The sequence below is a fragment of the Pipistrellus hanaki genome (genome assembly GCF_964339955.1).
Source record: "Pipistrellus hanaki genome assembly, chromosome: 1".
In the NCBI taxonomy this organism is placed as follows: Eukaryota; Metazoa; Chordata; class Mammalia; order Chiroptera; family Vespertilionidae; genus Pipistrellus; species Pipistrellus hanaki.
In genome coordinates this window covers 26,887,600-26,909,907 of record NC_140503.1, presented here as the reverse complement: position 1 = coordinate 26,909,907, position 22,308 = coordinate 26,887,600, and the positions used below count along the sequence as shown (strand labels likewise).

Here is a 22,308-nt window from a genome sequence, read left to right as displayed (position 1 = left end):
TGCTTAAAGACCTTCTTTGTGTATTGAAAACAAAGTAGAAATTTAACATATTAAGCTCAGTATGTACTTAACTACCCTCAGTATACACTGAATGGCCGGATTATTATGATCTCTGAACACATAATAATCTGGCCACTCAGTGTATATCCTATATAATAAAAGGCTAATATGCAAATTGTCCCCTCCTCCTGGCCAGGCTGGCCAAACCCCATCCATGCATGAATTCATACACCAGGCCTCTAATACACACACACACACACACACACACACACACACACACACACACACACTGAGTGGCCAAATTATTATGCGTTCAGAGATCATAATAATCTGGCCAGTCAGTGTATGTGGGGGGTTGGCTTCAGGATGCCTAGTGGATAACAAAATCCAAAGATGCTCAAGTCCCCTATATAAAATGGTGTAGATTAATGCATGCAGTTGGCCCTTCACATCCACAGACTACCAACTTCAGGTCGTAAACAGATATTCAGATGATTATTGAAAAAAATCGGCCTATCAGTGGACCTGTGCAGTTCAAACTTGTGTTGTTCAGGGGTCAGCTATATTCAATTATTAAAGCTTGGGTTGACCGGCAATATTTTCATTAAAAAAGATGCCCATTCTATTGATCCTTTGCTTTTCCAATAAGATGTTTAACCTGCCCAGCTCTGCAGTAGTTATAAAGAACAGGGGCTCCATAAAGATGGCACTTTCGGTCCTGCCACTCTTGCTCCACCCGTAAAGGTTCACTCTGTGTTACAACAGATGTTCTTTTAGAAAGAGGTTAGGATGCTCTAGAACATTTTAAAATCACTGTCTGTGGGGAACTCAAAGTAACGGTCTCTGCTCTTGAAGTCTTGTGGGTGAGATAAGACAGAAATATATGAAAACCTAAATCACAGTATAAATAGATTGTATTGAGTCCCAAATGTCTCACAATATGAGTCCTGAAGATGCCAGAAGAGCAAAGGAAGTCACTGTGGGCATGACAGGCTGGGAAGGCGCTCCTAAGGTGGAGTGCTGTGAGAGAAGGAAAGCAGTTTACTTGTTCTTTGGCCACCTTTGGTAAGGCGCTAACGTCACACTTTTTATCTACTCTTTACAGCCAGAAGAGTTGAGAGAAATCATTGAGAAAACTAGAGAGATGGAGCAGAACAATGGTCACTACTTTGACACGGCAATTGTGAATTCAGATCTTGATAAAGCCTATCAGGAATTACTTAGGTTAATTAACAAACTTGATACTGAACCTCAGTGGGTGCCGTCCACTTGGCTGAGGTGAAGGAAACATCCATCTGCGGCATGATTGGACTTGGTCTGGCACACTGTCAGTACGAAGGTAAACCCGATACTTCAGCAAGACTCTGAGGGTAAGGTGGCAGCCAAGTAGGCCTGTTGTTAGATCTCACACTATGAGAAGAAAATCCCCATGGCTAATTTGTGCACAGCAGCCTTTATTCCCTATGGCTTTTGGTTCTTGACTCATTTGGGGATTCTAAATGGAAGCTTTCAGTGGAGCAGTTCCATTCCATCCATGTAAAAACCTTTTGTTTTCACCCAAATCTTTTCTGCCTAGTCATATTTCCATGAAAAGTGTGTGTGTATATACACAGCAGCCCATGTCTCACATAGTTACAAATAGTAATGTTATTTAACAGTTAACTTAAATGACTTCATGGGAATTTGGGGGGTGGGTAGGGACTGTGCTTCTCTGAACTGGGCAAGATTTCATTTAGTTAGAAAACTGATTTAGTCATCAGAAATACTATCCTTAAAAATTCTTAGTGCTGAAAGTAGATACACACCAGATTTCGAGAACTCACTCCAAAAAAATACGTTAGTTTATAGTGATTAAAATATTTTTTAAGGTGCCACTTTGGTCTGGAACTACTCATAGGCTTGAATTCACTTGTGTTTTAATTCTTGAAAAACATTCCGTTAGAAGCACCAATTTTTAGCTCAAGCTTTGTGGATTGGACTTTATCGCAGACTCTGATCTAGTTAAATGCATGATGACTTTTTAAACATGATTTTATGAATTTTCCTTTGTCTCAACTGATTTGATAACCTTGCTTCCTTTCTCTGATCTGCATAGTACAACAGAATGTGTTACATTTTTTATGAATGGCAGATGTTCATATAAACTGTGTTGACTGTTAAAGTTTCTCATAATGAAGTTTTTTATATACATGAAAGGACATAGCACCTTTGACAGTTTTTGCATTTTTATATAGGAGCACAGTATAATTTGATGACTGTGCTATATACAGGTAATAAACTGGAATTCTGTGATGAATATAGCTGCTGTACTGTATACTAATATTTAATAGATTGACAAATGGTTATTGATAATACTTGTTCAGATTGGACTAAAATTATATCTGAGGGAAATACTATGGCAATTGACTTTGAGATCAGAAGGAAAGAATAACCTGAAAGTCATTTGAACATTTTATGAAAAGAACATGGGTGGGGGTGGGGGAAGTTCAACATATATAAAGAGGCTTTTGTCCTAACAACCTCTGTCTCTTAGGACCATAATGCAATAACTTGTTAAATCATAAATGTTAATCTAATGGGATTTTCACACTGGCACGGACATGTCTTTTCAAGCCTTTCGGGATAGTGTGATGTGTGACAAAACCACCTCAAATGTGAATGTCATTTTATTTTTGTGATGACTTTAGCTACATTTCCTGTTCTCAAAGCTAAACACTGGAATAATATTGAATTGTCACTTAATTTAATGCAGTTTTTAACAAGTATTTTATGTCATGTGTATATTTGATTTTTTTCTTGTCTACGTACTTTGAACAAATGTAGCCAGTTTATATGTTGCCTTTTTCTGTTCAAATTTGCATGGCGTTGAAGTTGGCTGCAGTGTATGTCTTATGTGGAAAGATTTTTATTAGGAAGAAACATCCTGGGTTGAGAGAAGGAATGCCATACATGCTGTCTCTGCAGGTCTGAAACACTCCAAGTTTATAGCAGGAAATGCACAGCTCACACTGACTTTTAGCATTGGAAACCAAGGAATATAAGCACTTCATCTTCTCAGTCTTGCAGTTTTTCTCCTCAGGAATGAAAGGCAGTCAGTGGTAGACAGTGGAGTTTGGTGAGCTGCTTATCATTAATGACAACTGTTTTTAACCTAAGATCTAAAAAGTTGGCAGTTTAAACTTAGAATGAGATTTCAGGTAGTGTCAGCCAGTGGCTGTTCCATTCCCTGAGTTAATCTGCAGACCGTAGATCCACATAACACCATGTGCTGACAAGACTTAGATGTGGCTTTAACAAGCAAATCCCCTACTAGGGTACATGCCATCCCATAGTATGCTTCAGGAAGTCTAAAGTGACAAGATATTTTGGGAGTCAATGAAGTCTTACAGTTCATTCCTCATCAGCAATGGTAGAGGTATAGAAACGTTTCTCCCAGTGATGTGGACGTGCTGATAGTCAATACAGTCCCTAAGCAAAGTGAACACAGTTGTCACTAACTTCCTTGCAAGATAATGTAAACAAACCCTTGCTGTACACCTAGCCACTGTGGCCAGTTCCATTTCCTGTCCCTCTGTGGTTCTGATTGGAGACCCCAGAGTGGGGGAGGTCTGAACCACTTATAGGAATACCAATAGCTAGTAAAATGCACGTGCTAGTTCAAATAAGGAAATCTCTCCCTTTAGTAAATCGTAAGTCAGAACTAACGAAAAGGAGAACAGTATTTAATCCAGATTTACTATCTATAAAAAGCTAATGTCTGGATTTTTTCCCCTTTTCTCATGGCATAAGGAATAAGTATCGATAAGGAATAATTTGAATGTAATTTTATGAATGTGTGTGAAAATATGAACCAGGGATTTAGCCTTAATAAGGTGACCTTTCTGATATTATTGTTAATCCTCCTTTGTATTTGTGTCCTGTATCTGCACTCTATTGTTTTGAGATGTTATACTGCACACTGTATTGTAAAAATAAAAAGTAAAATTATATTTCAAATAAAAAAAGCCACCAAGTACTTTCTCTTGCTTTATTTATATCCTCTGCTATTCAAGGTTTCAGCATATCTAACGACCATGCTGTCTTCACGTTTGTGCCAGCAGTCAGTCCATTGGAACCTCTGGGTGAAACACACAGCTTTTAACTTATTCTTCACCAGAGGGGAATGCTCCCTTATCGGCACAGGTATTAAGTTCTGTTTCCTTAATTTTTTAAAAAATGAGCAACTCAAATTAATCATTTTACTGTTTATATCACAGTCACATGCAAATTGGCACAACTGTTCCATGACAAAGAGAACAAACAGAGACATGTCATGCAAGGTAAATTAAGGGGAGGCTTTCCTAAAGCTGGGGAAGTGCCACAGAAACACAGGACGGCTGCAGCTGTCTCCGACAACAGCGCCAGGGGTGTGAGTGGGTAGGAAGGGAGGGTGCTCCGACAGTAACTGGCCTCCTCGTATGGCCTCAGACCACTGCTGGTTCCCACGGGGGATTTCCTAATATGCTTGGTAAGCCGATCACTTGGAACCATTTATAACTGGGGTAGGGTGACACTTCTGTGGAATAAATTGTACAAGTTCTTAGGCAGGTTCTCCAAATCTCATCCGTGATCAATGGTTGGTAAAGTCGGATTCTGCAAAAGTAATCCCATAAGTGGACATACAGGGAAGTTTTACAACCAGTGAAATTAGACCAAAAAATACACCACCACACGAACCAAACCTACACACTGAACTAAAATGGTGTCACGTCAGGACTGAAAGAACCAGAGAGAGCAGGCAAGGTTACTCAAACAGAAGATCCTCATCCTTCTCTTCAGCCAGAAGATTGGCAGGCTCTGTCACCTCTCCAGCTATCTTCCGTTTCTCCAGTTCCCTCTCAGTTTTTTCCTTGAGAATCTTTTTCTTCTCCTGTATTTTCTTTAACCTGTAAAGTAAAGGGTTTTTCTGAATGCTATTTCAGTACTCAGTAGATTTGCTTTCTTCTAGTTTTGTAGCAAGGATAATAAACACAAACTAGAACAAAAATTTATTGTAATTTCAGTTTTAGTAATTAATAGCCCATTAAAAAAGATTTGCAGTAAGAAACACATATTTTAAGCTAATAACTGATTTCAAAAACTCCTATCCCAAGGTGAATAAACTTTGAAATCATTCCCTGATACTGGAAAGGATTTTGAGCATTTAGGCATTTATTAAAATTTTTTATTCCATTTGGCTCACCACAACCCTAAACATCACTAAAGGACAAAACTAACTAAACTTTGATAATTAAGACTAGAGGCAGAACAGGGCTTCTGGTGGGCTTCCCTCCCACCACCACCACCCTTCCCGCCCCCCGCACTTTCCCCCCCCTCCTCTGCTCCCCTCCCCATGCTTCCCCTCCCACCAATGCCACCCCCCTCCTGTGCTTTCCCTCTTTCTGCCGCCACTCCCCTACCCTACCCCACTTTCGTGCTTTCCCTCCCACCACCACCGCTGCCTGCCTTTCCACTTTCCCTCCCTCTTCCTTCTATGCTGTCTTCAGTCTTCACTCCCTCTGTGTATGCAAATTAACTGACATCTTTGTTGGGTTTAATTTGCATACTCGCTCTGATTGGCTGGTGGGCTTAGCGGAGTGAGAGTTAATTTGCATGTTTCTCTTATTAGTGTAGATTATAAATCATACTCAGATGCCACTCAGAGTTAAGAGGGCTGTGTCTTCCCTGAATATGCCTGCCTTCATCTGTCTCCCACTTCTGAACCTGACACACTGACCTTGTACACCGCCTACTTAGTATTTATTAACCCTACTAATTCTATATGTTCATAACCAATTACATACGTGCATTTCTCTCCAAGTACTGTACCAATTCTCTAATGGTATAGTTTACACTATTATGTCCCTTTCTGGAACATAGTCAACATGTAATACATACTGGTTGATTAATCCAGTTTCTTTTTATGTGGGAGATAGTCACCCCCTTAAATCAGTTTCACTTTTTAAAGAAACCAAGTCTATTAATAGCTCCTCTGACTAAAGCTTTTGGAGATGCTGTTTTAGGTATGTGCAAAACTTGGCGTAGATCTGTCCTCATAGCCTTTGGCAATATTATTTCTTGTGGTTACATATCAGAGTAAAATGCAAGCTATGCTAATTCTAAAGAACAGAAGCCAACAAATTTCTCAGCAAATAAGAGACATTGGAATATGGAAAACAGAAAATGATCAGTAACTGCCAATGCCAACAAACCTATAGAACTCTTCTCGCTCTCTCTCATCCAGCTCTGCGATGATATAAGCAAGGGTACGTTCAATCCTGGGAATGATGACTAGGGTTTAAAAAAATATATACCTGTGAGAACTTTAAACTTTTTTTTTTCTAATTGCCAGTGCTCATTTGTATACCAGTTATATTCTCTAATTATAAAATCAATGTACATTTAATGCAGAAAATTTAGAAAACAAGAACATAAAAAATATATATATAATCCAACCACCATAAAGTAACCATTACAAACATTTTGGTATATGCCATTCTATGTCTTTTCTACAGACAGATAACATTGGATCACAATATATATGTCACTGAATTCATGAATATATAACATTGAACAAGATTTGAATCTTCCTCACTCAAATATACAGTAATCTGTGGAAAAGTGGAGCATCAAAGCACAGAGAATGCAGTAAGCTGTGTTTTGTGTCAGTAATAAGGTTCTGTTTTACATGGAATTTGCCTATTCTAGAATGTCAACTTGAGAGTTGGAACTATTACCTTATCCATTCTGTTTTGCTTGTAACTCCACGTATAAGGGCTGGCACTAGCAAGTAGTCAGGAAATGTGTTTTCAGTTTTTTAAAAATGAGGTAACTTCCTCTTTAACACTAATAAAGCAAAATAATTTCTTGGCTATTCAAATTTTTCTCCTTAAAATTGAAAAAATGTTCCTTTAATGAAAACTGAGTTTCTTAAGCAAAAAAGTATTACATTAATACTTAGCAGTCAGTTTTGAAATAATAAAGATGGGAAATAATGCATCAAATGGGAAAATTTATTTTCAGAAATCAAGAGAATATAGGGCATTGTTTCTGTAGGACACAGGCCTAAGGGAGAGGGATTTAACGTTAAATATTTGATGTGTTCAAAAAATGCATCATTCGCTCAGTCATTGGAAAGTACTAAAAGCACTACAGCTCTTGAGAAATAGTTTCCACTCTTTATTCTAAATGTATAACCAGCAGTGAATAAAATATCCCATAATTTTGAACTTGTATAACCAGCAGTGAATAAAATATCCCATAATTTTGAACTCGCCACTCTCATCTAACACCCAAATTATACACCTCATATCAAAGCACTTAATAGTAACATTTTACAGCACCAATGACTCTGCACTACCCACTGTGGGCAGTGTGTACCACCTGGCGGTCAGTGCCCGATCCTAGCAGTTATGCAACAAATGTAGAGGCGTGCACAGCAGATGAACAAAGAGCCCCACAGGCTTGCACTCACCATGTTCAATGGCATTTACACGCCTGTTGGTTATCTTAATAGCTTCATCCAAAGTAACAAAGGAAGTCTAAAATAAGAGGACAAATAAAATGTAAGTACAGTCTTCCTAATCCTGCCCTGTTCCTTTGCTCCACTCAGATGGCACCTGTAGAGGACATTTGGAAACCAAAACTAGTCCTTTCAACAAGTTAAAAATTGTGAGATTTCCATAGAGCTAACACTATCTCCATACTATCGATATTATAACTTACTTCAGACTTACCTAAAATTGTAAAAATGGCAAGAGGAGAGAATCATGCACAAATGACCTAGATACACCTTAGCTGGCCACAAAGGAAAGCCTCAAAGGTGTATGAGGCTTTTCCCTCATACACCGTGTTAAATCTGCATTTAAAGCCGCAGTCCTCTTCCAGCAGAGTGAAACCACCGCCGCACATTTTGTCAGTAACACAAGTTGGGACGGTGGTGCAGAAGTCACTATTTCAGAAATCAAAACATCTTTGACTTGTTTCACAGAGGTCATGAAAGCAGTCTGAAGTACTGAGTTCAGTACACTCTGAGCCAAGATCTGAATCTCCCACACTCAAATATTAGAAACCAAGCAGGGAGTCCTCTGCCTACCTGCAGTGAGGCGAGTTCCACCAGTAGTTCCACTGCTTTGGCATAGTTCCTCTTTAATTTAGCCAGTTGTTCCCCACCTCTGGCTAAACCAGTCAGTTCATAACCTGGAAGAACCAGTCAGACAACACTTGTAATTGTAGAATCATCATCTTCCCTCTCAAATTCCCCAAAAGATGTCAGAACAGTGCCAAAACGGAAAAAACAAATATACTATCGCTATTAAATGCAAACATGAAGTGCCCCTCTCCCTCCCCAGACACTGCTGGACATGACAGTATCCGCAGGGATACTATTCTAACTACAGGAGGTGTGAAACCAACCCCACTTCACCAGACTGCTGGAGTAACCAACGTGCTCCATGCCCCAGTAGAACAAACTGCCTGATGACACTCTGTTAATAGGTGACTCTCCAGAATGCTCTACTTTATTCGAACTTTACTAAATATTTTATATGGACCAATGAAAGATGAGTGCCAAAGGAAGAACATTGCTATATTTCTAAAAAAAAAAAAAAAAAAAAAAAAAAAACCAAAAAAAACCCTGATTACTTGCGACAGACTCAACAAAGATATTTTACTACTCCAAAAATGCTGTCAAATTAGGGAATGGTGAGACAGTGATTAAAAAAAAAGAGTGGGCTATGAAATTCTATGGAGATTCAGCATTCAGACTGTATCAGTGTCCAAGATCTTTTTCTACTTTACAGAGGCCCAAACTCGAAATTATAAATAATGTATTATGGGTGTGGTTTATGCAGAAAGACAACCTAGAAGTCTAAACTGAATTCATATGCAAAGAAAGGCCATGAACTTATATTTTTAAAATGTTACATGATTGTACACTTATATCTCTCTAGGTTAAAACATTTTAAGACATGTATAATGTTTAATGACCCCCTGACATAACTTTGATAAACTGATTACCTACTGTCCTAACTGTATCCGATAAGGCTCTAACATGGGAACCACCAAACTCAATCTAGCACCATTTTCCAAAACAAGGTTCATTTAAAAAGGAATCGGAGAACCCAGAGACACTTACTGTCGGTTCCTTCATGGTAATGTTCAAATATTGGCAAGGTAACACCTGTTAAACACAGAAAAAGTCAACAGATTGTCTGGAATTGTAACTGGTTTCAAGGAATAAAATTAGGAACCTGCCTTCCTAATTGTTCAATCCTATTCAAAAATTAAATTAGCCTGAGTAATAAGAGATCTGGTTGTTACAGTGTTATTTTTTCCCCCCTTCAGCTTGGAGATATACAAAACAAATTGCACATATTTAATACATGCATTTTGATGAGTTTAGATATATGCATACACCCATGATACCATCACAATAATCAAGATAATAAACACCATCATCTCCAAAAGATTTATGTGTCCTTTTCCTGTGTGTGTGTGTGTGTGTGTCTGTGTGTGTGTGTAGAATTCTCAACATCAGATCTACCCTCCTAACAAGTTTTTAAGTGCACACCACCATATTTTTCTATTGGCACTATACAGTACAGCATATTTCTGGAATGTGTTTATCTTATATAACCCTAACTTTATATACATTAAACAACTTCCCATTTCCCCTACTGTAACTCCCTGGAAATCATCAGTTACAATGGGTTTTAACATGTAAAGCCAATCAACTTGCTCTTAGAGTCTAAGTAGAAAAGATTAATTGGGATATCCAGACATCCTGTATAACCAAACCATAATAAGCTAATGATATGCTAAGGCCGCTCAACTGCTCACTATGATGTGCACTGACCACCAGGGGGAGACACTCTGACAGGTAGGTTAGCTTGCTGCTGGAGCCAGATATGCCCTGGAGTCCTTCTGCAGCATCCTTTCCAGTCCTGATCATGCATCAGTGCAGTCCCTCAGCCTGGCCTGTGCCCTCTTGCCATCCGGGACAATTTGTAACATTGTCAGAGCGCTGGTTTTGGCCCCGTCCCACAGGCCAGGCCAAGGGACCCCATTGGCACATGAATTTATGCACCGGGCCTCCAGTTGCTGTATAAACAGGTTAATTTTAAAATGTCACCTTTTCTCCCCATGGAGTCTAAATGGTTGAAAAATTACCTGCTACATTATCTTTCTTTGCTCGAATCTTCACTTGAGCTTTATTCACATTTTGGATAACTGTTGTGCTGTAGGGGGGGAAAAGGGCCTTGGTTTAGTTGAGCTTTTAGAATGAAAGATAAACCTACCATTGGATAATTTTAACAAGAGTGAGGTATCAAAATTAAGTATGTCCTGAAAATGGTCTTTTTCCCAAAAAAGGGCAAAAATCACTACTTCCACAGGAGGTCCTCAGAAAGCAAAGTCTAAAAATTAGTCATAAAAAACAATAAAGAATAATTTTAAAGTATTTGGATTGCTTGAGTTTTTAGTCAGACGTGGGATTTTCATTCTGTTACTGTAATTTAGAGAAAGCTTTCTTTCCTTTTAGGTTTGCTGTTCAAAACTTCTAAGTTTGGCAAAAGGAGTACAATTCCTCTTCTAGAATTTACCTAACTTCCATCTGGCTTTGTCTGACTCCACATTTTTATCGCAACGTGTTTTCCCTAAAACCACCCTAAGGTAGTCACACACCACCTACACACTACTGATTCCTCCCTCTGCTTGGAAATGCCAGTGCAAGTTGTTATCCTACCGACACATGCAAAACTTAGTCTACTGCTTCAGAGGCCTTGTGGCCCTCAGGCTGTAAGATGTGGCCCACCAGGTAAGGCTCCTAGACAGTAAGAAACACTAAGAATAAAGGCACTGTGTCAGTGAGTAAAGAAGACTAAAATCAGCCCTGGCCTGTGTGGCTCAGTGATTCGAATGTTGGCCCAAGTACCGAAGGGTCACAGGTTCTATTCCCAGTCAAGGGCACATGCCTAGGTTGCAGGTTAAATCCTCAGCCCCAGTCAGGGCAAACAATCAATGTGTGTCTCTCACATCATCTCTCTTATCGTTGTTTCTCTCTCAATCTCTCGCTCTCTCCCTTCTTCCTCTCTTCATTCCTCTCCCTCCCTCACTTACACTCTCTCTGAAAACCAATGGAAAAAATATCCTCTGTTGAGGAATAACAACAAAAATTAAGAAAAAAAAACATACACTAAAATCAAAACTCCTGAAAATAACTTCCACCTCTGCCCCTAAATAGTAATTTGACTCAGGAAGGCACTGAACTTAACTGAGAAAAACTGCTTACCTCATCTACTTCACAGGCCTATTTGGAAATTGGCAAAACCCCTTTGTGAAGGAATACCAAACTATTTTGAATGCTTTGTAAGGCATATTTTGATATGACAAAAGCCATAAAAGTCATGCCACCTCCCCCCCTTTTTAATATATTTTTATTGATTTCAGAGAGGGATATTGATCGGCTGCCTCCTGCACACACCACAGTGGAGATCAATTATCTTTTCTAATACCAAAAAACAACAGCAAATCAACCCACACGCCTTACATTAGGAGAAAAGGTTAATAAGTTATGGTACATCTAGAGAAAGATTATGCAGCTAAGTGATAACAGGGAAATAATGTTTATGATACCATGTTAAATAAAAATGGACCATAAAATATCAAGTATCTTGTGCCTACAGCGATGTAACAGATACATGTCGGTAGTAATGAAGATGGTGATGTTAAGGGGATGGGGTTAAAAGTGTCCTTCCTTATTATTAATAAAGCAATTGTGTGTGTTTTTGGGGTTTTTTTTGTTGTTTTTTTTGTTTTTTAATATATTTTATTAATTCTGTACAGAGAGGAAGGGAGAGAGATAGAGAGCCAGAAACATCGATGAGAGAGAGTCATTGATCAGCTGCCTCCTGCACACCCCCCACTGGGGATATGCCCGCAACCAAGGCACATGCCCCCGACCGGAATCGAACCCGCGTCCCCCCAGTCCCCAAGCCAACGCTCTATCCACTGAGCCAAACCGGTCCCGGCAGCAATCGTTTTTAATGCTAATATTTTTAAATTTAAAATGGCTTTTAAATGAAATTATGAACATAGAACACTGATTTTTCAAAACACCCAATTTAGTCTTCTTACCTGAAGTCCCCTGCTGTGAACTTGGCCTCAGCAAGTGAAAAGGCAGCTTCTCTCATCACTTCACCCATCAACATTTTAGTCTGAAAAAGTACAAACCAACAGCCGATTCAACCAAGTTATTTTACCATCAGTATTTCATGTCAGGTGTGCATGTAAATATAAACATTGACTTGATAATGATAAAACAAAATAAAAATTTCCTATTTTGCTTTAACAGGTTTTGTTATGGTCATAATCATATTGCAAAACCATGAGTTTTATAAATAAAACATCAAAATAAAGACATTAAGAAAGAGAAAACTGAATCTTTACTGCAGGACTATGTTTTTGTTGAATGGATTCATAATGATTTGCTCAAATTAATCTCCTAAATTCGTTACAGTGCAGTCAAAATCCTAATGGCATAGTGATTCTAAAATAAATCTGGGATATTTAATGTTTGAGAATATCCAATAATTTTTAAGAGAAGTATAACTGGGACAGTGGGTAGAGAGTTACCTTACCAAGTATTAAAATGTATTTTAACTATAAAGAAATACATCTGGTACTGGAACACTAAGTGAATGAAAGGAAAAGAGAGTTCAGAAACAGCCCCAGGACTATACTGGAATTTAACAATGTAAAGAGACCACTCAACTGGTCATGCATTTCATGCATTTACAAAATGAAGCTAAATCCCTAACTCCTCAGATCACCCCCCCCACACACACACACACACACACACACACACACACAAAAAAAAAATGGTTCAAGGTAAAGGTTTATTTTCAAAATTATAAAATAGCCCAGCCGTTAATTCCCAGTCAGGGTACGTGCCCAGGCTTTGGGCTAAATCTGCAGTAGGAGGAGTGCAGGAGGCAGCAATGATTCTCTCTCACCATTGCTGTTCTATCTCTCCCTTTCCCTTCCTCTCTGAAATCAATAAAATATATATATATATTTAGCACAACAGATTGGCAACAACAACAAAAAAAAATTAATACCCAACTAAGAAGAATTTAAGGAAATAGGTCCTTTCACTAATCATTTATTAGAAATGTAAATTAGTATAACAATTTGGAAAGCAATTTAAGTTATCTATCAAACAATTAAATGATTCTTGAGATTCTAGGACTTTTCCAGAAAAATGCTAGCATACACATAAGGATTTAAGAGTACTCTCCCCCACAAAATGGTAAAACTACACATCCATCAATAGAGAAACAGTAAATTCCATGATCCATGCAAAGGAGTATCATTCGGCTATTATAAAGAATGAGACCGTCAAAACCGGTTTGGCTCAGTGGGTAGAGCATCAGCCAGCAGACTAAAAGATCCCAGTTCCGGTCAAGGGCATGTACCTTGGTTGCAGGCACATCCCAGTAGGGAGTGTGCAAGAGGCAGCCGATCGATGATTCTCTCTCATCGATGTTTCTATCTATCTATCTATCCCTCTCTCTTCCTCTCTGTAAAAAATCAATAAAATATATTTTCTTTAAAAAGAATGAGACTGAACTATATGATTATATGATGTAGAAAGCTGTTATCACATTCTGCCATGAAATGAGGGAAGGAGGAGTGGGGCAGAAAATATTATATAAATATAAATGTGTGTGTGTGTGTGTGTGTGTGTGTACTTGCATGCACGTTTCTTACCAAAAAATCTGTGTGTGGACATGTAGCTGCACAGGATACCATACTCTTGGTATATGCTTCACAAAAGCAATACTTTCAATAGGTACTACCAAAGAAAGGGACTGAGATATTCAGGGAGAAAGAGATTGAGAGACAGAAGATGGAAAGGATATAAAACAGAGTCTCTCAAAGAACTCCTCTGGGAAATGAAAAAAGGATAGTTGTGGCTAGGAGAGGGGAAATGGGAAAGAACCTTCATTTTTTATATACCACTGTATATAATTTATCCAAAAAAAATGGAGGCAAATGTACTAGCTGCCAACACTGTTCTAGCTACTGGAAATACATTGCTGAAAAGACAGAATCCCCTTCTGATGGAACTTACATTCTCTAGTGGGGGTAAACTGTCAAACAAATACCATGCAGTAGTATGTGCTATGATAAAAACAAGGAAACATGACAGAAGTAAATACAGCGGTCACTTCAGACCGGGTGGTCAGCGATGGCCTCTCTGGAGAGACGAGAACGCAGAGGAGCCAGTCATAAGTAGTTCTGGGGAAAGACATTTCCAGCAGGAAAAAAACAGCTAATGCGAAGCCCCTAGAGGAGAATGTTAGGAAGAATAGGGCAAATGAGGTTAGAGAGGCAGGTAGGGGCCAGATTAGATCAAGTGAGGCTCGAGAACAAGAGTAAGGATTTGGATTTTATTAAGGGATCCATGTGAAACATTACTTTATAATGGTATTTTTACTTCTGAACGAAAAATTAATTAAAATAAAGAGAAATTAAAATGTCAACAGCCATGCTGGATTTTCCTTAGATATTTCCAAAATAAATACTGTTCTCAGCAAAGTTCATCTACCTCTATGATCTTCTTTAGGATCTGTCGAAACCGAAGAGTTAGGGCATCAGATTTCTTCTTCAGGAGGTTTCGACCTGTCTGTGCTCCTTTCAATCGAGCTTTCATGATGGTCTGTGCCCTGTGTAAACATAGTTAAAGACATTTATTCCCAGTGTTTAAAAGAAAGAAAAATACCTCCCCAATACAATGTTAAAATTATGCTTTATTCTTTGATGTCAACAGAATAATATATACAGCATTTGTAGCTAACAGGTTTAGTTGGTTTCTCAATACCACAGAGTTCTGCCCTCAAGTGTTCCCTAAATGAGTTTATTTAAAACTATAGAACAATGTTGCCGAAACCAGTTTGGCTCAGTGGATAGAGTGTTGGTCTGCGGGCTGAAGGGTCCCAGGTTCGATTCTGGTCAAGGGCATGTACCTGGGTTGCGGGCATATCCCCGGGAGTGGGTGTGCAGGAGGCAGTTGGTCATCTTTCTCTCTTTCTCTCTCTCTCTCTCTCTCTCTCTCTCTCTCTCTCTCTCTCTCTCTCTCCCCTCTCTCTCTCCCTTCATCAATGTTTCTAGTTCTCTATCTCTCTCCCTTCCTCTCTGTAAAATATCAATAAAATATAAAAAAAAAAAAACTAGAATAATGTTTTAATCTATATCTGGCATAAATATTGTCATAATAAAGTTTATCAGGAGTGTTTTTCATAATTCCAACAAAGTTTAAATACTTAATGATTTATAAATTAAAACAATATCTGTTTCCATTAGAAGTGTTCTATCCCTAGCCAGCTTAGTGGATAGAGCATTGGCCCGCTGACTAAAGGGTTATGGGATCGGTTCCGGTCAAGGGCACGTACCTCAATCGCAGGCTCTATTCCCAGCCCTGGTTGGAGCACGTGTGGGAGGCAACCAATTGATGTGTCTCTCTCACATTGATGTTTCTCTCTGTGTGTGTCTCTCCTCCTCCCTTCCTAAAAATCAATGGAAAAAAATATCCTCGGATGAGGATTAACAACAACAAAAAAGAAGTGTATTAAGGATTTTTTAAAACTCTGTCCACTAATTTATGCATTTACCTTCAGGACCAATAATTCCACTTTGAGGAATTTATCTTACAGATTTACTCCCACAGGTATACAATAATAATATGTACAAAATTATGGATGAGTACTCCAACATCCTATCTAATAAAAGAGTAATTGACCATCACTCCAAAACACAAGATGGCTGCCCCCATGTGGTCAAACATGGCTGCCCCCATGTGGACACAAGATGGCTGCCAAAAGATGGCCAGCAAGGGAGAGCAGCTGGGAGGGACAAGGTCTGCAAGGGAGGGCAGTTGTGATCAGGCCAGCAGGGGAGGGCAGTTTGGAGGGACCAAGCCTGGAAGGGAGGGCAGTTGGGGGCAATCAAGCCTTCAGGGGAGGGCAGTTAAGGGTGACCAGGCCAGCAGAGGAGGGAAGTTGGGGGCAATCGGGCCTGCAGGGAATGACAGCTGGGGGGGGGGGGGGGGAAGGGCAGGCCTGCAGGGGAGAGCAGTTGGGGGTGGGGGCCAGGCCTGCAGGGGAGGGCAGTTAGGGGTGGCCAGGCCTGCAGGGGAGAGTAGTTAGGGATGACCAGGCCTGCAGCGAAACAGTTTGTCACCAACCAGGCTGGCAGGGGAGTGGTTAGGTGGTGATCGGGCTGGCAGGCAGAAGCGGTTAGGGGCAATCAGGAAGGCAGCCAGGCGAGCAGTCAGGAGCCAACAGTCCTGGATTGTGAGAGGGATGCCTGACTGCCCGTTTAGGCACAATCCCGGCAGGGGTCCCAGATTGGAGAGGGTGCAGGCTGGGCTGAGGGATACCTTCCTCCCACCCCCCCCCTTGTACAAATTTCATGCACCAGGCCTCTAGTTATTTATAAGAGCAAATGGGTAGAAATAAGTTAAATGTTCCATAAATGATGGTTCATTATATAATGGAATGATATGCAGTTATTTAAAAAAGAAAAAAAAAGAAAGAAAAAAAGAGGAAAGTAGGTCTGCTTGTGCTTCCTATATGATATTGTTTAAGTTATGCAAAGCATGGAGGGACAAATATGCTTATACAGATACAGAGAATAGGAAGGATTCACAGAAACTATAACCATTTCCTTTGGGAAAATGGGCTGACTTAAAAAAAAAAAAAAAAGAGTGCCCTGGCCAGTTTGGCTCAGTGGATAGAGTGTTGGCCTGCAGACTGAAGGGTCCCGGGTTCCATTCCAGTCAAGGACACATGCCTGGGTCGCAGGCTGGATCCCCACTAGGGGGCGTGCAGGAGGTGGTCGATACATGATTCTCTCTCATCAATGATGTTTCTATCTCTTTCCCTCTCTCTCTCCCTTCTCTGAAATTAACTAAAATGTATTTTTTTTTAAATAGATTTACTTTGTATTACTGTATTAGAGGCCCGGTGCACAAAATTTGTGCATGGTGCGGGTGCCCCTCAGCACAGCCTGCACCCCCTTGAAATCCAGGACCCCTCAGGATATGTCCGACAGCCGGTTTAGGCCAGATCCCTGTGAGATCTGGCCTAAACCGGCAGTCAGACATCCCTATCGCACATTGAGACCTTTGGCCCCTAACTACTTGCCTGCCTGCCTGATCGCTCCTAACCACTCACCTGCCTGCCTGATCACCCCTAACCGCCTCTGCCTGCCTGATCACCTCTATCAGCCTCTGCCTGCCTGATCACCCTTAACTGTTTCTGCCTTCCTTATCACCCCTAAACACTTTGCCTGACTGCTTGATCACCCATAACTGCCTCTGCCTATCTGCCTGATCGCTCCTAACCACTCGCCTGCCCGCCTGATCACTCCTAACTGCTTCTGCCTTCCTGATCACCCCTAAACACTTTGCCTGACTGCCTGATCACCCCTAACCACCTCTGCCTACCTGACTGTCTCTAAGCACTCTGCCTGCCTGCCTGCCTGCCTGCCTGATCACCCCTAACTGCTCACTGGGGGTCGGCCGCCAGGGTGAGGGGCCGAGGTCATTCTGGTCTCTGGTCATTCTGCCATTTTAGTTGCTGGGCATTTATTATATAGGATTCTTTTGTACCTTTTGTATTTTACTCCACAATCTTTTATTACTTTTTCTATTAAAATGTGGCATTAAAGTGTTTTGAAATCAGTCAAAACCCTAACAGCAATCATTTTATATAAATGACTTTACATAAAAAAGGAATGTAACAAATTAGGTAACCAATGACATATATAAGCATTTATAATTTACTAGAGGTCTGGTGCACAAAATGTGTACACGGGTAGGATCCCTAGGCTTGGCCAGGGATCAGGGCCAATAGGGACCTTCCAGCTGCCAGCCAGGGCCTCCCTTCCCCAGCTGCTGACGGGGGCCTTCCTTCACTCCACGCCATCCCCTGGTGATCAGCGCACATCAGAGCGAGCGAGCGAGCGAATTCCCGGTCTCCCAGGTGAGCTCCCAAGGGGACACTTTGCATATTAGGCTTTTATATATATATAGATTAAATGACATATGTACAAATAGACTCCTGAGAAGTGACAAGCTACTGAAGTCTCCTTACCGCCTATTTCAATCTTTTCCCATCAGAAACCACAATACCAGAGTAAAAAAACAACAACAGAAACTGACATTTCTGTTCTTGCTCCCATATGCCTGATAAAATTTAATAATGGCCAAAACCGGTTTGGCTAGTGGTGGCCAAAACCAGTTTGGCTAGTGGCTAGAGCGTCGGTCTGAAGACTGAAGGGTCCCAGGTTCGATTCCAGTCAAGGGCATGTACATTGGTTGTGGGCACATCCCCAGTAGAGGGTGTGCAGGAGGCAGCTGGTCGAGTGTTTCTCTCTCATCGGTGTTTCTAGCTCTCTATCCCTCTCCCTTCTTCTCTGTAAGAAAATCAATAAAATACATTTTTTTAAATTTAATAATGGGGGGAAATGGGCAATAAGATCCAACAATAGATTATCTTAGATACTTAGAGTGATTTGTTTAAGGAGATATAATTTCATATGAATGGTGTTATAACCAAATGCAAAATAGTATTAATGGACCTTTGGCTAAGTTTTTAGATTGTTGAAGTCCTTTACCATAGGGCAAAGGTTATTGAAGCAATTCTGCAGCTGGAAGGAACCTTCGACATTATCCTGAAAGTTAAGAAAATGAGACTTAGAAAAATGAAACAACTTTCCCACAGTCACTCACTGAAGAAAAGGCAGAGCAAGACAAGAACCAGCCTTCTGACTCCAGGGACTTGTCTGAGGCTCAACCGTAGGTCCACTGTACCCCAATTTCATGGGACACTGCCTCCCCTACATTTTATAAATAGCACCAGATGTTCTCTCTAGCTATCGGGGCTGCCTTTGACTGGCTGAAGAGCTAACCACGTGAGGCAGTTCAGTCTCCTGCCTCAGCAGGATTTAGCTGCCCCAATGTGTATATTTAAACAGACTGTATTGTTTACACTAACCATCAGAATTTGGAGAAGAGTTGAATCAAATGTAAGTCAAATCCTAGTACTGCAGATTCCAGCAAGTTTGATAGCAAAAAGGTGAACTGGTTGATAAAATTGAACTGACCAGGCTAATTTTAATTTCCTCCTAGGTAATGGCATCTCTGTAAAATAGACACATTTTTACTCTTGACACTCAAAGAGTGACCTGCCCAAGGGCTTACAGCCCTTGTAGGTATAACCTGGGTTTGACTGACTTCTTTAGACTCCATATCTTTCATGTCTCTTTCAATCCCACCCTAAACTTGTTTTTCTCTCTCTGCTGCCTAACTGGGTGCCCGCCCCATTTCATAGGGTAACATTATAAGAATTGTCTCAAAAAGAAGTCACTAGTGTACTTCCTAATCTGGCTCTTTAAAAAACTTGTTATTTTTCAAGTTTCACAGATGCTCAGCCCTACTTAAAGTGTTTGACCTTCAGCTCCGATGATAACTTATTTCCAGATGAATCAAAGACATCTGACTACATGACAAAGTACCTGGGCTAAGCCTTGGGGGAAATATTTAGAGAAGCTGTTACTTCCTGCACCTGATTTTCCCCTTAAACAGCAAGCTCGATGCTCTAAAAGAGCAATTTCCTCCTTCACAAACCTATCATTCTTCTTGTCTAAGCCGAATGACGTTTATTTTCACCTCTTAGTCTTAAATTCCGACAAAAAAAAAAAAATGTTAACATTCTGACTACTAAGATTAACACAGTCAAACATTAACTGAAGCAGTGAAAACTGATTTTCCTCAGTAACCTCTGACAATAGGGGAAGGAGCTGAGGTGTGTAAAGGTGACTGCATTTTAAAAGAAGAAGGAGGGAGAGAAGGAAGAGGGGATTCAAGCAGACTCAGGGAAGTGAAAAGTTCCAGAAGGCTGGTCAGTGGAAATGCGATTGGGCCACCTGTGTCTACCAGCTGACATTATGGAAGTCAGGATTCCATCCTCACAGACAGAGGCCTTCTCCTTCCTGACTACATTTCAAAGAAATGATTTTCAGGTCTTTGACAAAGACACTTCGAATTTATAGGGAGAGACATATTCAGGGTGTCCCAACAAAATCTACACATATACTTTGAACAATTATAAAGGCAGTGTTTATTAAAATACATTTCATTTTCAAAATTGAGTTATCAGCTCTTAAAATGTGTAAACCTTTTTTGGGACACCCTATACATCTCAACGGGAAAATGAAGGACTCATCATTGTAAGCCCTTTTCAGTAAATGCCCTAAGAAAGAGAGGTCAGGAATTGCCAGCAGGTGTTGACTAGATTAAACAGTAAATTCTTCCAATGGCTCTGAGCTTTCTCGGGCAGACATTTTAACAGGGGCTGGTGTCATTTAGGAAACACAACCGTAGGTTGCTGTAAGCTATGCTAGAGGTTAGCCATCTTCCCCACAACTGACTTGATTCCAAACAGCTATTAGAAAGCCAGTAGGTGAAAATAAAAAAAATACACAAAAAGCCAACAACTCCTTCATTTCATTAAGAGCTGTAGCCACCCAGGCAGAGACAGAAATCTAGGTTTGGGGGTTGAAAATAACTTTTTTTTAGGAGAAAAAGGTCAGGATGAAGAAAAGCAAAAAGAATATTTCCAAAGAGATAGGCCCACAACAAAAAAGATCTAAATGTCAAAGCCAAAACTGATGTTCTGCTGCTCACTGAAAAAAAATAAAGAGAAGAAAAGGAAAATGAGAAGAGGGCAAATAAGAACAATCTTTTCTTTTCACACATTGTTAGATACTTATGAGAAAACCTCGTTTTCTTTACAGATTGGCCAAACACCTAGGGCCATGTCTTGCCAAAGACATCGGACCAAAAGAGAAAGGCTGCCCACAAGTGAGCAAATTCCAAGGCATGGGTTCATTCGAGGAACATTTTTTTGTGGACTGTCTATCCTATATAATAATCCTATCTAATAAAAGGGTAATTTGCAAATGACCAAACCACTGAATAGTTGGTTGCTACGACGTGCACTGACCACCAGAGGGCAGACGCTCAGCGCAGGAGCTGCCCCCTGGTGGTCAGCGCGCTCCCACAGCGGGGATCTCCGCTCAGCCACAAGCCAGCCAGGCTGAAGGCAGCAGAGGTGGCGGGAGCCTCTTCCGCCTCTGTGGCAGCCCTAAGGTTGTCCGACTGCTAAAGGGCACAGGCTGGGCTAAGAGGACCCCTCTCCCCGCCTCCCCTTCCCCCTAGTGCACGAATGTCTTGCACCGGGCCTCCAGTGGATTAATACGTGAGAGCGTGCACGGTCCAGTGGGAACGTTATGCAAACCATTACCATCCACTTTACAATGGGATGGGTATTATTAACATAAGTCTGAACAAGAGGAGTGCCTCAGAAACTCGGGGTACCTTCCCATCGCAGCTGACATTTCATGGAATCACGGAAAATGACTAAGGGGACAAGATCTAACGTCCTCGCTAGGGCATTTCAATTCTACGCCCCATTTGGCTTACAAGCCACTTCTAAATGCTTCCCACAGCAGGAAACCTCCTTTCTCAACCCATTTATCAATCCTCGTTAGCTTGCCCATCTCTCCGCTAAAATGAGCATCGACTGACAGTTACGTAATCAGGTGCCGGGTTCCACAGGGAGGGCGGAATGAATGGCCGGGTTCGTGGACAGGGCTAGCGGACCTTCACAAAAGCCAGCAGGCCGGGCGCCTGTTGCTATGGGCAGGGATGGCTCTGGCCGAGCCGGTTCTCTCGGAGGAATGAATATGTGAGGGGGCCGTCCGGGAGCCTCGCCCTGCACCCACGAAGCAAGACCGGGCGAGCTCAGGATCCGCCCAGAAAAATCAGGAACCTCGGCGCGGAGGGAACGAGAATCTCGCCAGGCGGTCCTGAACCTAATGACATTCGTTCTCTTACTTACATTCGCGAGGGAAAGATTTCGATTCGGTCTTTGCCCGACATTCTGACGGTGACTGTCCGGCTCCGGTGCCCGGTCAGGCAGACGTGGTTGCCACAGATCCAGCCACAGCGTCGTCTTCCACCGCAGTCAGGTGGTTGTCTCACTCGACCGCCCGCCCCCCTCGCGTTGCTAGGAGACCGCCGGGATTCGCATTCTTCACTTCCGCTTCCCGTTGGCTCCCGGATGGAGTGGCGAGAGAGGGCGGGCGTGAAGAAGACAAGGCCCGGATGTGGAGGCGCGCGCACCGCGAGACTGCCCCTCACTTCCGGCTCGCTTCCTAGCC

The 22,308-nt window shown here is 41.2% G+C and overlaps 2 protein-coding genes across 4 annotated transcripts in view; one reads left to right on the top strand and one right to left on the bottom strand.

Annotated features, from left to right (window-relative positions):
• The window catches only part of PALS1 (protein associated with LIN7 1, MAGUK p55 family member), a 75,785-nt gene extending 71,770 nt beyond the window's left edge, over window positions 1-4,015 (top strand). For all 3 annotated transcript variants that reach the window (XM_084866641.1, XM_084866643.1, XM_084866642.1), the window contains one exon: window positions 1,106-4,015. In XM_084866641.1, the coding sequence (XP_084722767.1) occupies window positions 1,106-1,282 (177 nt within the window). In that variant the 3' untranslated portion in view covers window positions 1,283-4,015. The remainder of the gene's footprint in view (window positions 1-1,105) is intronic.
• On the bottom strand, window positions 4,014-22,210 carry ATP6V1D (ATPase H+ transporting V1 subunit D). The gene is made up of 9 exons (XM_084866995.1): window positions 21,987-22,210; window positions 14,630-14,747; window positions 12,154-12,233; window positions 10,189-10,256; window positions 9,155-9,199; window positions 8,114-8,217; window positions 7,493-7,559; window positions 6,231-6,309; window positions 4,014-4,925 (listed from the first exon to the last, which is right to left on the bottom strand). The coding sequence occupies exons 1-9, from the start codon at window positions 22,025-22,027 to the stop codon at window positions 4,784-4,786; spliced, it is 744 nt and encodes a 247-aa protein (XP_084723121.1). The 5' UTR covers window positions 22,028-22,210; the 3' UTR covers window positions 4,014-4,783.
• Window positions 22,211-22,308: the final 98 nt, after the last annotated feature.

Bases quoted from the DNA above. Each gene is read 5' to 3' on its own strand.
- ATP6V1D (XM_084866995.1), bottom strand. From the start codon at position 22,027: ATGTCGGGCAAAGACCGAATCGAAATCTTTCCCTCGCGAAT. The intron at 10,257-12,153 runs GTAAGAAGACTA...CCCCCCCTACAG, and splicing joins TTCACAGCAGGGGACTTCAG to CACAACAGTTATCCAAAATG. The intron at 7,560-8,113 runs GTAGGCAGAGGA...CTCTTATTTTAG, and splicing joins TGGAACTCGCCTCACTGCAG to ACTTCCTTTGTTACTTTGGA.